Below are 14,999 nucleotides of genomic sequence, written 5' to 3' on the forward strand. Positions count from 1 at the left end.
AGGACTATAACGAGCTTGAGGTATTTTGGTACAAGTCAGGCGTGAGGCCGAGGGAACCTGCCAAATCTTAGTTAGCGTATCGTGTCGAGATGTGAAATAATTCCAGAGGTAGATGAATAGTGGAACGGTGAGTGTATCAGGAAAACAACGTAGAAAGGTATGTTTAAACATAATTGCAAAGTGCAATTTCATAAACAGCCTCTGAAAGCTAAGATCTCATCATGCACTCGGGTGAAGGAATCAAGGCCCAGGGCCAAGGGCTAGAAGGAATGAAAATGGGTAGTGAACATACCTCGGAGAAATCGGCCCCGGCGTGCTCATATGCACCATGGGGTGGCAGTTTGGGCCTTGGAGAACAAGAAAATTCGAATTGTCTAGAAAATAGGCGTAATGATCCCTTACACCGCCCGGGTACCGTGATATTTACAAAGTGTGATGATTGATGGAGAAAAGTGGTTCGCGTTTTAATCAACTGTCGCTTTGACGGGATTGACCTCGAAGCCGTACTTCTCCTTGATCCTCTCTCGCCGCCTCTCTTCATACCCAGGAGGGCAGATACCTGCAAGAGTGTTAGCTTATCCAGTCTTCTATCTGGTCGACCGTACGAGTAGTGGCGTAGGAACCTACCCCTGCCCTCGCCGACGTCCCTAATCGTCTCCTCGATTGGACGCCGCCTGTTTTCTCGCAATCTCGTCTTCCTCTCAAACTCGTCCTCCTCTGACCGGTTGAAGTATCCGTCGAAGCGTCCGCCGGTGTACTCGAAGACGCCGAGGACGGTAGCTAGACCAGCAGCGCATCCGACGACGAGGGGCATCCGCTTGCCTGAAAAAGAGACCCAAAACTGGTGAGAAAAGGAAACGATCGAGCCATTATATGAGGACTACATACCAGAGAGGCCGGCAATGGCACCTCCGACGGCGCCGCCCAGCGCCGCGTTCCAGTGATCCTCCTTTTCGCGAAGATTCGCTGCGGCGGTTATTGTGAAGCCCAAGGCACCGATGGCGATGGCTAAATTGCGCAGGTCAGTAGGCCCAATGAGGGAGAATGAATGTCTGGCATAGCCGTGGATGCACTGATGGAGCCTTACAAGTGAAACCAATCAGATGTCCTGTCCGGGTGAAGACGGTCATCATTCCCAGGTTTCGTCGGGAGAGGGAATTCTGGATCGCGGAGAGGAAGAGGCCGCTGCCAGCTCCAATGGCACCGCACCTTACTCCCTCTTTTACCGCATCCTTCGGCTCGTAGTGTTCCTGCGTGGCGGAGTGAGACGCCATGGTGGACGAGGGGGTGGAGGTGATTGGGGGGATGGGTCGACAGGAAGATCAATTGTAATTTGAGGTCGAAGAAGCTTTGAATCATGGACATTCGGATTGGATGTTGTTCCATTGGCTTGGTCTGTGCGCGGCAATGTCGATAGCCTTAGCACGTGATATGGCACGTGGTAGTTTCCAGCTCCCGGCGCCCAGTTTTTGGCGGCACCGTTTTTGCAGCCTGTCCGGTGGCTCATGGCTTAGCTTGCGACGTCATGCAGCGGCACTGGCTCATCGCCTCAGGCTGCCCATTACGAAGTAGCTTATTCAACACCCAAATCCAATCCCAAGGCAGCTCAAGTGCTCTGTTGCCAGAGACGGTCCGGAGACAACCCGACATTGCGTGGACAACTGACAAGGCTACGTCAGCAGGGACCATCGTCTTCCATTGTCCCTGCCCTTACGTTTTCTCTTGGCTAGCCTTCTCTTTCTGTGGCTGTGGGATAGTGATCGATTGGCTCCTCTCACCTTACCAGCCTGTTGCAGCTACCCCCTCCATCGCCACCTTTGTTCTAGCTTCTTCTTCACCCCACCACCTGGCTTATCAAGACGATCGACTCCTCCCTCTCGCGAAGACGGACCCAGCAATAGCTTCGTACCTATTGAGAAGCTTACCCTAGAATCACCCTGGCTAGCGGATTCCTCTTTCCTGGTCTCTAAAGCTGGTCTGAGCTTCGCGGCCTGCTTTCAATCTTGCCCTGATCACTGATCTCCGCTTCATCACCTCACTGCCCAACCCAGCGATTCTCTTGATCTGTTCCTCTGTCAGGACCAATAGCTCTGCATTGAGGGACGATTTTATTCAACCTCCCGGACCTTGTACTTGGAGACCCCTTCCTCGACCTACCCCTTAAACGAACGAACGAACCTTGGCGTTGTTTCTAGATCTCTGGTTCCCGAACATCCTGGTATTGAACGGTAGGTTTATATAAGCATGAACTTTCAAGTGCCTTTTTACCCGGTCCATAGCTGACCATAACTATTTTGAAGGCTAGAAGACTCGAATTTCGATCACGTTGCCCCGCCTCCACGAGGCCCGCCCCCCGCCATACGGACGAGGACCCGACAAAACGAATCGTGAAACGGACATCTCAACTGGTTCATGAGTCGCGTTTGCATGGTCCAGCAGCAGCACGACGCTCGCTACGGCGGCAGGGCATTGGTCAAAACTGCCACAACCGCCATGGCGTCGAAATCCGCAGCCAAACGCCATGGCGCCAAGGGCTTCCACCCAGACGACGTTGTCGAGACGAGATCGGGCTTCGATACCCCTGCAGGCTTCTTTCCCCGACCATATGGTATGTCGTTTGCTTTTCTGAGTTTACTGTGGCTTCTTCGAGACGCTGATGTTTCCTACCCCTCCGTGGTTTAGTTCGATCGGCGCCTCTCTTCATCTACGACCTATTTGACCACAATTTATGGGAATGGAAGGAATTCATGGCCCTTGATGTCGACAATACGTCTTTCGCGAAAGAGTTTTCTCCCTCCGCCGTGGAAGGACTCATGCAGTCACGGGTTATGCCCTCCCTCCCCCCACCAAAACACATGATGATACTGCTTCCTTCCCAATCACGAATCCATCCTGACGGAACAAGGACCGTTTCGGCGATCTGTTTTCACTGCTTATACCATTTCACTTTGCGCATCCATACAAACACGGGGCATGACGTTTGCCGGGCCAGCCGATCAGATGGGCCCACCACCGATGGTATTAAAGGACCACATCAGCTCTATCTCCTTTCTCCTTCCTATAAAGGTTCCGTTGGTCCCGACGAGCCCAAGTACAATCCCGTTCTGGTGCGGGGGGTGTATGCTTGTACTGCCAAGGAATGCGGCTTGCAGGTTGTCGTGGAGGTCTCCGCACCCCGATTAGACGCCAAGTGGATCGACCTTCTTACGAACCAGGCCAGGATTAAGAAGCGGTTGGAGAAACTTAAGGCCGCGGACCCCGAGCGCTTTGATGTTGGCACCGATGAATGGCACAAGTTTGGCCTCCGTCAGCTAGTGACCTATATAAAACATCTCCTTGATGCCGCCGACTTCGGAAAGGAGCCAAGGAGCCTTTCGAAGAGAAATAAGCGATTTGATTCCGTGATGGGCCCCGAATTTTACGAATTATTTCGCTTCCTTGAATATGAGGAGTTTTCCACCGGCGAAGGTGATGAGGAGGAGCACTTCTTCTTACAAAATCCCCCCGACGCCTGCAAGGATTTCACGGAGCCCGGAAGTCGGCGTGCGTTCTTCGAGGATGTGGCCCTCGAGTCGAGGATCCATGGGGAGCGCGAAATCTTCCGTTCTCCTTCGGCCCCGATAGACATCGAGGAACTTGCACGGTCGCTCGCCACGAGGGAATTTCATTCAGCTCTCGACTGCTTTTCTTACCCGAGCCAATCGACCAACGGCGGCCTAACGTACCACTTCCGATTTTTGGGCATTATGCCCGATTTCAGTCGCATTCTAGTTGAGAACGCTTGCTCCAGACTCTCTACCTTCCTACCGGAACTTAAGGCCACCTTCGAGGACTCCCTGTACAGTATCGCTCGTGACACCTCTGGGCCGCTTGGATCCAGCTCTGAGTTTTTACGTCGGGCTAAGCTTATCGTTGGCCAAGATGCCGACGATATGTTCAACGAGACATGGGGCCTTCAGCCGGGAGGCATTCGCCGTACCGACGATGAGATCATTGCGGCTGTGCGTAGGAAGCTCCATGACTCCCCAGACTCCGTTGATATCGTATTCGATATGTTGCCTGTCTACGCTAAGTCCAGGGGCAGCATGCGACTGCGCCGTCTAGTGGACTGGCTACCTTCCCAACTACCTATGCCTGTCGACCTGGCGTTTGACGTTCTTGGTGCTCGTTCCGACGAGAGTACTAAGCAATTGATTTTGAATGCAGAGACTAGGGTACGCACTTTTCTTCCGGTGAAGCTTAATATTCGCGAGCTACCCGTCTAACATTTTGTTTTAGGTCAAGGTTGCAAAGGCGAGTATCGTCGCCAATGCCCTGAGGTCGATAGCTCGACATCGTGAATGTCCTGCACTGTCAAGGCAGGCAGAAATCACGGAAGAGGGCCCCATAACCAACCCGGTTGGTCTCGAGAACATCGGAAATACCTGCTACCTTAACAGCATCATCCAATACTTGTACACCGTGCTGCCAATCCGGAAATTAGTGGACGAGTATGACGAAAACAGGCTGGAACCAGAAGATATGGACAAGAGGCGCATCGGAGGAAGTAAAGCCAGGGTTCATCCCGTTGACCTGGTTATTGGCCAGTATTGTAAGTGGACCTTCAGAGACTACTAACCCGGCACAAACTAGCACTCCTCTAATTTCCTGTAACAGTCACTGGTGAGGCCCTTCAAACTCTCTTCACCCAAATGACGACTGTCTTCCGCGGACCTTGCGCACCGAGTCAAGGGCTCGCCAACGCTGTTTTGCTCTCCAGTGAGCAGTTGCTTCGCCTTTCCAAATCCGATGCGATCCCTCAGGTCCACGCGGGCAAGCTTCCGGTTCCCTCGATCAATGTTCGAAGCACGCCACCACCGCTCCCTGCCCGCCCGACCCCTCCAGTGCCCCTGAAGCAACCGGAGAACGATACGAATGCAGGCGGCCCGTCTTTGATTGATCTCACCGAACCGAGCCGTTCGAGTTCTCCCACACTTATGGGCGATGCTGCGTCCGATAGGTCGTTCGGCCAGACAAATGCAGAAGCAGACGCCATGGAGATCTCTGGCAGTGCTAGCGACAGTGATGTGGTCATAGTACCAGCAACGAGCAAGGATACAGCTACCCAAGTCAAGGACGATGTCGAGATGACTGATGGAGAAACCATAGTTGCTGATGAGGATGGCGAAAAGGGTAGTAGCGGTGTCACGGCCGCTGATGAGGATACCCCGACTAGCAATACCGAGGGTCTTCTCCGAACTCTTAAGATTAAGCATGAGCTTACAATGATCCAACAAGACGTTGATGAAATCATGGGCCGTGTGCTGGGTCTTCTGCAAGCATCGATACAGCCGACATCGATAGAAGGTGACATCCAGATTGAGGTGGTCATGCAGACTTTCTTTTTCAAAGTGATAATGCACACGGTCAACCTCCAGAACGGCGACCCAACAAGTCGCCAAGATACCCGAACAGCCGAGTTTTTCAGGAACCTCACAGCCTACCCCGCGCCGGACGGCCCATGTACTCTCTACCAGGCCCTTGACAACAATTTCGATCGGGAGGAAATCGAGGGCACCACGACCTCGCGGTATTCGTCCATCGAATCTCTCCCACCTATCCTCCACGTCCTCGTGCAGAGGACGAAGGGGGATGGCACCAAGAACCCTAACCCAGTGGTCATTGACGAATACCTCCAACTTGATCGATACATGGACGCTCCCGCCGGCTCTGACCTGATGTATTTGCGGGAAACCAGTTGGGCTTTGAAGAAGCAGAAACTGGGATTGATTGAGCTTGAGGACCAGCTGTCCATGATTGCCAATATCCCTCAGCCCATTTCCAGAGACGGAGCGTTTGGGGCAGACACGGCGATGTGGGTCGAGGACCAAAGATCTGCCATTGAGAGCGCCGATTCAGCATTTCAACAATACGCCGAAGCCACTCTTGCTGTGGATTTTAGTGAGGACTCTGCTGATCAGCGTGGAATGGAATTATTGAGTTTCTTAGGGTCCGGGGATGTCAACGTCAAGCAGACACAGCCACAAGCAGAGACACAGACGGAGACCGGGACAGGGGCAGGGACACCGACACCCCAGTCTTCTGACCCTCGCGATTATCTCGGCGAAACCAGAGACAAGCTGCAGCAGGAACTTAGCTTAGTGCATGCGAAGCAGGAAGGCTTATTCGAGGGGATGAATAATTACAACTATTCCCTCCACGCCGTTGTCTGCCATAGCGGGAGTGGACGAGGTGGTCACTACTGGGTTTGGATCCGCGACTTCGAGGCTAAGCTTTGGAGGAAGTACAACGATACCGTCGTGTCCGAGGAGAAGGACACACGGAAGTTGCTCGACACCCTGAACAGCAGCGGCGACCCTTATTTCCTGTGTTATGTCCGGGATGTGGACAAGGAATTGTATGTGAGCGTACCTAAGCGAAAGCCAGATGGGTTTGACTGAAGTCGGATACGGAGTTGTAAGGTGCATACTTGGAGAGGGGATACCAATGGCAATATTCTGCTGATGAGCTCATGAATAAAAAGGGATAGACTAGGGGAGCGTCTGGTAGGGGCTGATGGGGCTCCACACATCTTTTTTTTTGTGATGATGATACCCGAGGCACAGTGGTAACTACCAGCTTATAGTTGCTATTAGCGTTCTTCCTTGCTATGGAGGGAGCGTTTTCTCAGGGGGGTGGAATAAATAGAAGCCTCTAGAAGCCTCAAGTTAGATCGCAGATCCTGCGGCCGTAAATTCTCCTCAGTGAATAGAGCCTCTATGTCACTTGCAGTCCTCCTAGTCAGTAGTATCTGGCAGATATGGGGAAGGACCACTGGACATTGAGACTGCACCGTCATTGGATTCATGTAAAGTCCATTTATCGACTTCACAACGGCTGACGCTCAGTTTTGGGTCTACCTTGGCATATTAGGTCGGCCAGCGCTTTCCCTCCATGGACAGATCGGTTACAATCAGCACATTAATATTATTCATAAAATCATATCTATTTCAAGTACTGGAGCACAAAAGTAACAGTTATTATGATGTTCCTTCTGGAACGGACAGAAATGAATGCCCCGATTTCTTGCGGATTTCTCGATTTGATTTTAACTGCTGAGTCAGCAGTATTCTAAATTCAACCTCATCCATCCCGACATCTTCACGACTTCAACATCATTCTGGAGAATTGACGCCGAGATACAACTTACGCATCCCGATGACTGACTATTACTGCTCACTTCTTCGATCCATCCACCAGTATAACGTGCCATGTGTTTGTATCTTGTTGGGTCCTTGGTATCGGCCGACTTTTGACTAACATCTACCGCATGGGAATGGGGGATTTGAGAAGATGGAAAGGAGATCATGGGAGCACGGTTGGGGGTGGGAAAGTGTTAAGGCTCCAGCTAGAGAGAGCGAAGCGGTGACCTAGGAGTTGGTTTCGGCCGTTGAGTTCATGAATGGAACATGAAATGTGGAAGAGCTGTTGAGCCAGGTCAACTGTGGGAGGCGATGAGGATAACTTCGAGGCCATCGATCTACGCTGTGTAAGTGGCTGGGACATCTGTAAGTTCCTTCCAAGCGAGAGTGAGACTTCCTCCTGCAATGAAATGCTTCCAACCCGCCTTGATCATCGCTGCTCTCGAGCTCGAGTCAGTATTCTTTGATACAGACCTTCCATACACAGCAATAAGCCCTGGTGTTTTCTGCACTTATTTCATGCCCCAGGTGGTTTTACTCCAGTTTGCTTTAGCTGTCGTTGATAAATCAGCACCAGCCCCCTGAATCACCAGTTCATCGATGCAGCATCAGTTACATTTTCCGCCTCACATACCCCCTTCGTTCCTTCCAAGTTGGAGGGCATGCATCTGTGATTTACTCCACTGGCCGCTCCTGCTCAGTTTGGCTGTGAAATGATTCACAGCAAATTCTGCATTTCAATTTTCTTCCTCCAGATCCTGAGTGATTTCCCTAGCCCTACCGTGACTATAAATCCTTCACCATCTTCCCACGAACCCATTCCTCTTTTCTTTCAACCATCTCCATCTCACAATTGGAACCCTCACCGCGAACCCCTTTGTCCATCATACCCTTTCTGTAATACAATCTGTTGCTGCAAGACCGCCCAAGATGGCTTCCAAGCTATCGAAGGGCCTGATGGCATTGATTTTCATGCTGTTTTTTCTATTCGTACAACCTGGTCATGCCTCGAATGACCTCGATCTGAATGGTAAGGACATTTCATCCACTCGTTGAAAGAAGGCCCTATTGTCAATATACTGATACATTGATATTTAGATGCCAATTATCCATGGGCAACCGATTGCCTTGGGAGTCCGACAACGACTATGGTGGTGTGGACTGTTTTCGAGCATGTGACTCTCTCCGATGGAGTTGATACGCGTCTCCCGAAGGCGACCGAGGGACAGTTGAGAGTTGAGACTCCCCGGATTACTACGGGAACTTGTTTCGCGTATTGGCAATCCGTCGATGGTCAGACTCCTCAACCAACCCCTACCCCTACGGACAAGCCCATGATCACCCGCTACTTGACTACCACAACGACAGAGACAGACACTGTCACTGAGGTAGTGGGTGGAGAGATGACCACCTCTACGGACAAGCCCATGATCACCCACTACTTAACTCGCACAGTCACCGAGACGGAGTGCGCCACCGATTATGTCACTGAAGAGGCGACCGTCACCCCGGGCCCACCGTACAGCGAAGTCGTTTGGGTTCCCACGATGTTCACATCTACTCGGTTTCACACCCTCCCATACAACTCGGGGGCGAGTACGGTGGTTGTTGAGGTCATTATCATTTATTCCTCAGGGATGTATGCTTTGACTGTGATCACCCCGGGATTCCCCACTGCCTCAGAGCCCTTGATCACTCCTTCGTCGAGCAATCCTTTGGCGGAACCCAGTACCTCGACAGTTACACGTACTTCAACTTCAACTGTCTGGAACACTCCTCAGGAAGAACCCTCTGGTGCTTTTGTGCCCGGTACCTCAACGGTGACACGTACTTCAACTTCAACACTTTGGTATACTCCTCAGGAGGAACCCTCTAGTGTTTTTGTACCTGGTACCTCGACGGCTACATTTACTTCGACCGTTTGGATTACTCCCGAAGAAGGACCCTCTGGTGTTATCGTGCCTGGTACCTCGACAGTTACATATACGTCAACTTCAACACTATGGTATACTCCTCAGGAAGAACACTCTGGTGTTATTGTGCCTGGTACCAGTACATCGACGGCTACACTTACTTCGACCATCTGGATTACTCCTCAAGAAGAACCGTCTGGTGTTATTGTTCCCGGTGCCAGCACCTCGACGGCTACACTTACATCAACCGTCTGGATTACTCCTCAGGAAGAACCATCTAGTGCCATTGTGCCTGGTACTTCGACGGTTACACTTACTTCAACACTTTGGTACACTTCCCAAGAAGAACCCTCCGGTGGTGCTATTGTTCCTGGCACTTCAACGGTGACATTTACTTCCACTTCAACAGTTTGGTATACTCCTCAGGAAGAGCCCTCTGGTGTTATTGTGCCTGGCACCAGCACCTCGACGGCTACGCTTACTTCAACCCTCTGGATTACTCCTCAGGAAGAACCCTCTAGTGTCAATGTGCCTGGTACTTCGACGGTCACATTTACTTCAACAATCTGGTACACTTCTCAAGAAGAACTCTCTGGTGGTGTTATAGTGCCCAGTACCAGTACCTCGACGGCTACACTCACCTCAACCGTCTGGACTACTCCTCAAGAAGAACCCTACAGCGGTGGTATCGTTCCTGGTACCTTAACAGTTACACTTACTTCAACCGCCCGTGCAACCTCTCAGGACGAATCCTATGGTGGTGGTATTGTGACTGTTCCTGGTACCTCGACAATTCTTCCGATCACTGCCTCATCGGTCTCGTCCGCTTCCCAAGATGAGTCTGACGGTGGTTTTGTGCCTGGTGGTCCTGCTCAAACGACCTCGAGTACCTTGGCGGTGCCAACTCCAGTGGGTTCGGGCGCCATATCAGTTTCTTCACTGGCCCCATCAAACATCCTATCAGTTCCGACACTTATGTCATCGTCTTTAGCTGCAGTGAGCTCGATTGATACATTGGTGTCTACTCCAATCACACCAACTATCTCGTCAATCCCAACGCCAGGTTCTTCGGTGGTCTCGTCAGTCTCTACGGCAGCTAGCTCGGACGTCGTACCAGTCCCGGTTCCGGTTCCCCCGATCGAGTCATCGGGTCCTGTCTCGATCTCCCCAGTTGTGTCACCGACCCCGACCTCGCTGGTCGAGTCTTCGGCGCCGTCGGTTTCGATTCCGGTTTCCCCTGTAATCTCATCAGTTCCTACTACAGGTGTTCCGGCCGTTTCGCCGGTCCGAACTACGGTTGGCCCCATCATCTCGTCTGACACAACTCGAGTTTCCCCGACCACCCTGACAGCTGGGGGCCCGATCAGTATCTCCTCAGTTCCGGCCCCGGTTCCGGCTTCATCTAGCCCAGCAGTCTCATCAGGCGAAACCTCGCTGTCTCTGATCATCCCGACAGCTGAGAGCTCAGTTCCGCCGATTCTCTCGACGGCTGAGGGTTCAGTCTCTCCGATCATCTCAACGGCTGAGAGTTCGGTGGGCCCGATTGTTTCGCAGAGTACAACCCCAGTTCCCGTACCAGTTTCCTCCAACAATCCGAGCACCCAACCCGATGTTACTTCGATCATGCCGACAAATAGGGATCAAACTGCTGGTCAAAGCTCTGTTGCAGCATCGTCTCCTGGAACTCCCGCTGGCTCGCCCAGTTCTCCCGTCGCAACTCCTTCGACACCAGGGGCTACCCCCACCTCGGGATCTCCTGTATCGACCCAAAATACCCAGCGTACGTCATCGGCTCGGGCTTCGAGTGCTCCCATGGCCTCTTCTCACCCTGTCGAGAACTCGGCCGCCCCAAGCACGAATGGCCCTATTCAGGCTAGCTCTAACGCCGAGGTCACAACCTCAACCCAGTCGCCGAACCCGGCCAACTCTAAACCCATCGACCAATCTCAGGGAGCAAGCCAGACATCCAGTCCGGCCATCTCTAAGCCAGCCGGCCAATCCAATGGGGCGAGCCAGACACCCAGTCCGGCCATTTCCAAACCCATCAGCCAGACACCCACCAAAACCACCACTCAAGGTCAGGCTGCAAGCACTACGGCAAAGGACCAACCGCCTCAGAGCCAAACACCCCAAGAAGATCATGACGACGACGATGACGATGACGACGACGTCGAGTGGATCAAGAAACAAAAGCACCACAACAACAGAGGCCTGCCCTTTAAAAATCCTTGCAACACTTGGGCATATAAATTTTTAAGGCCCAAAGCCCTTAAGTGGCTGTGTGACCCAAGTTTGCCCATTCCAATTATTTTCCCCTTCCCTCCCTTTCCCCGTCCGCCTGCCCCCCCAACTCCTCCTCCCGGCAATGGCCCACCCCCGCCGCCACCCCCGCCGCCACCTCCACCTCCACCACCGCCATCGCCGTCTCCGCCGATCCCCGAACCGACCGTTAACCCGACAGCAAGCGCTGGCCCAACAGGAACCGATGAGGAACCTCCCGCATGCACAGAACCTTTCGTTTTTGACGGTAGCTGCGTACAGGAATGCACTTCCTTCTCCTATAGCCACACGAATGGCCCGACCAGCTGGACCGAATGTGGTGATGAGAACTGCAGCGCCACAACGGCATGTGAGAGCTTCCTGCCTCCAACGGAAACTATCTGGAAGACGCGTTCTTGCACGAAGACGTACACGGAGACGGCGTTTTGCGAGCAGTTATGCACCAAGGTCATCAAACCTGAGACCATGATTAGCGGCTACACGACGCGAACCGACTGCCCAGAAACGGCCACTTGTACTCCAACTCTTGTTTGCGACACGCTTACAACAACCACTACGACGTCATACACCACACGCACGGAAGAGCCGACGCCGGGGTGCATGGGACGGCAGGATGCAATTGATAGCCACGCCGAGTTCCTGCTTGCCTTTGCGGCTCTTGACGCAATGGGAGATCCGACAGGTCAGACTCCTCTGGATAAGGGCAATGGCACGGTTTCTGGGGGTAACGGTAACGGTACGGCTACGGGAGATACCGGCAGCCCTGAAAGCAGTGGCGATGCCAATAGCGACGGCGGCATGGGTAGCGAACCGCCTAGCCCCGACGATGGCCAACCTGAAGACGGCCAAAGCGGTGGTTCGGCCAAGGAGAAGCCCAAACCTAAGAACTACTTGGCATACAAGGAGACGCTCACCTCTCCGAAGACCTGGCCCAATGGTGCGGGGGACTGGTGGGAGATGGTCCAAGAAATCTTGTTTCTGAATAGCGCCGGCAGTCCTCTCCTGGTGGCTGCCCTGTACTGGAAGGATAAGTACGCTCCGAGCCATGCCTTGTTTTCACCGTTCGCCGAGGTCCCAGTAGCTACCGGTGTCAACAATCTTCTTGGGTGTGTATCCGTCATTATTGCGACGGATAATGGTGTGTACCATGCCTACTTCTGGGAGAAGCCGACTTTTGCGAATCCCGAAATTATCCAAGACCCCGAGACCCCATCCTCTTACGATGCAAACAAGGCATACGAAGATCGGGTGACCAAGTTCTTGAAAGAAGGAAATTGGTATGGTGCGATGATTGATGATCAAGGCCGGATGGAGCGCAACGAGACCAGCAAGGCCAGTCCTTCTCTTGTGGATCTCGCGAGTGGAAATGGACCCTTGGCCAAGGGCATGTATACCTGGATGGATTTCCGAATCATCATGCCTGCGCCATCTGCGGATCCGACCACGCTGGTCTACCCCAACACGATGAAGAGGTTGCAAGGGGACATCGCCCAGATCCTGGGTGTCAAAACCTCCTCTGATCAGATCATGTCGTACCCTAATGTTATTCCAGAAGACTGGAAAGCCCTTTCTCAAACGGCAGAATGGGGGAAGGACAAGGAGCAATACTGGGTGGACAACGCGGGCAAAAAGGGCGTGTTCATTCAATACGCTCCCAGCGTTTCGGTGGATGCCGCCAAGGGAAGCAGACCATATCGGCACATGCGGATTTGGTTCGACAAGAACGTTATCTTCGAGAAGAAATGGTGCCGCGTACCCCCTCGCAAGCAGCTACAATTGCCAGAGGCTCCTTGGAAGCCGGTGGATACCCCGATCCCCCCGGATGATGAGAATGTACCGACGACCATGCAACTTCTCTTCCGCAGAGATGATGACCCAGAGCCGATGGTTTGTGCCGCCGAGCCTCCCACAAAGATTTGCACCGTCGATGTGGGACAAACGATCGTTCCCATCATGAACCCCGAGATAAAGGGCACGATGGACGTCACCGATGAGGAAGGTAGGCGTGCGCACATTCAAGATTACAGCGGCATCCACTTTGGCCAGTTCATCACGTCTCCACCCGAAGACAATAAGCTGGGTTTCAACGTCACAGTGTTATTCACAGGAGACTGGGACAAGTACGTTTTTGATTCCGGATACGCTTGCCAGTGTGATGGTCAAAACTGTGATCTCTTCTCGCCCCAGTGCTGCCTCAAGGGCGGCTGCGAGCCGTGCGACTGTACGGCGGCCGGCATGTGCAGCGCGGAATCGCCGTCGTGCTGCCGGGTGGGCAATTGCAAGATGATGGACGAACGGGGTCCCAAGGACTACCCTTTCAAGCAGTGGGATGTCAATGTTATCATCGAGGGGCAGAAGGGCGTGGACACGACTGAGGCGTTCCCCGCGAACGATGTCAACTGCACGTCGTCGGAGTGGAATTATTTGGGTGATGCCTCTTCGAAGTGGTGCACTCCGGTAAGTCTTTTGTTTTCTTTTCTTCTCAGTTGTTCCTCTTCTTTTCGTTTTGGAGTGGAGTTCTTGAGTGGTGGAATTCTTGAGTGATTGCTAACGAGATGTGTTTCTTGATAGTATCGCCAATTTACCTGCACTTGGGATTGCAACCACTACTACTGAACTCCACGAGCGAGCAGCTAGTCGAATATACGAACGACGACCTATGAAAACGGAAACAGATAGCGGAACCCATTCGAGCGATCTCGCCACCAGAAAATGCAGACTGCAAGGCATATTGGGCTGTCCCATCATATCAGATTGTTTCAACTGGCCGTTGATTTTGCCAAGAGAGAGATAGAGAACGTGTCTCAAACGGCTGTCCAGTCCATCCAACCTTGTCCCAGACTGCATTTTCTTAGTCTCTTTTTGTTTTCAGTCGGTTAGGCCGGTGGTTTGGTACTTCCCTCAAGTTTTTTTTTTTTATTGTTTTACAGGGGATCCATCCCACTATCTTTTCCTTGTAACCTTCATCGTCGCCTTGAATACTGTGATATTGCCGTGCTGTTTGTAAGAGAATGGTCGAGAGAGACACTGATGGAACGAGCCAGAAGGCCACAGACGTCAAGCATAGGTGGATGAGTTAATTTTCGTGCATGTTCCCGGATCCAGAGCGGTTCATAGCTTTCGTACACTGAGACGAGATCCTCTACTTTTATTCTCTCTATTTTCCTTCAACTTCATCTGTTCTCCCAATAAATGACTTCAATTATTCCATCTATCGATCCCATTGTTTTTTGCCCTTCGTTAAAGGTCAGATTACTATCGACATTGCTGCTTGCGAATCCCTGGTGCTTTTGCTGCCATTTCTTTGGCACTCGACAATCGAGGTCAGAATAGCCTTGCAGCTGGACCTGGTGCAACGGTTTTGTGGGGGCGGTATTGTTCCCCCTTTTCACCGATCCTGGCCCCCGAAAGCGACGCAGTTCTTCAATGCAGCTGTCCTTACCTGTCGCTTAATGCCACTTTGGCTCGTGGGTGTTCCCCAGAGCCTCAGGATCGATGAGCCGCTGCTTGAACAAGTGCATGATTGATCGCCACCACCGGCACTCCGACGACCAACAAGCGAACCTCTGCTCGCCCAGCCTCGCCGGTATTCGCTCAGTTGGCAGGTCAAGTCCAACTCGGTAAT

General features: G+C 52.5%; 3 protein-coding genes across 3 annotated transcripts; 2 read left to right on the forward strand and 1 right to left on the reverse strand.

Annotated features, from left to right (window-relative positions):
• Positions 1 to 464: 464 nt before the first annotated feature.
• Positions 465 to 1,274, reverse strand: SAPIO_CDS5303 (NADH:ubiquinone reductase (H(+)-translocating); the record flags this gene model as incomplete). The annotated part of the gene is made up of 4 exons (XM_016787657.1): positions 465 to 559; positions 628 to 822; positions 889 to 1,008; positions 1,088 to 1,274. The coding sequence occupies 4 exons, from the start codon at positions 1,272 to 1,274 to the stop codon at positions 465 to 467; spliced, it is 597 nt and encodes a 198-aa protein (XP_016642672.1).
• Positions 1,275 to 2,412: 1,138 nt separating this feature from the next.
• Positions 2,413 to 6,440, forward strand: SAPIO_CDS5304 (uncharacterized protein; the record flags this gene model as incomplete). Its single annotated transcript, XM_016787658.1, has 4 exons — positions 2,413 to 2,608; positions 3,067 to 4,214; positions 4,279 to 4,591; positions 4,657 to 6,440. 4 exons carry the CDS (start codon positions 2,413 to 2,415, stop codon positions 6,438 to 6,440), a joined length of 3,441 nt encoding a protein of 1,146 aa, XP_016642673.1.
• A 1,671-nt stretch (positions 6,441 to 8,111) lies between these two features.
• SAPIO_CDS5305 (Nucleoside-triphosphate phosphatase) lies at positions 8,112 to 13,990 on the forward strand (the record flags this gene model as incomplete). The annotated part of the gene is made up of 3 exons (XM_016787659.1): positions 8,112 to 8,211; positions 8,280 to 13,831; positions 13,946 to 13,990. 3 exons carry the CDS (start codon positions 8,112 to 8,114, stop codon positions 13,988 to 13,990), a joined length of 5,697 nt encoding a protein of 1,898 aa, XP_016642674.1.
• Positions 13,991 to 14,999: the final 1,009 nt, after the last annotated feature.

This window comes from Scedosporium apiospermum (assembly GCF_000732125.1).
Source record: "Scedosporium apiospermum strain IHEM 14462 chromosome Unknown SEQ_SAPIO_0098, whole genome shotgun sequence".
Lineage (NCBI taxonomy): Eukaryota > Fungi > Ascomycota > Sordariomycetes > Microascales > Microascaceae > Scedosporium > Scedosporium apiospermum.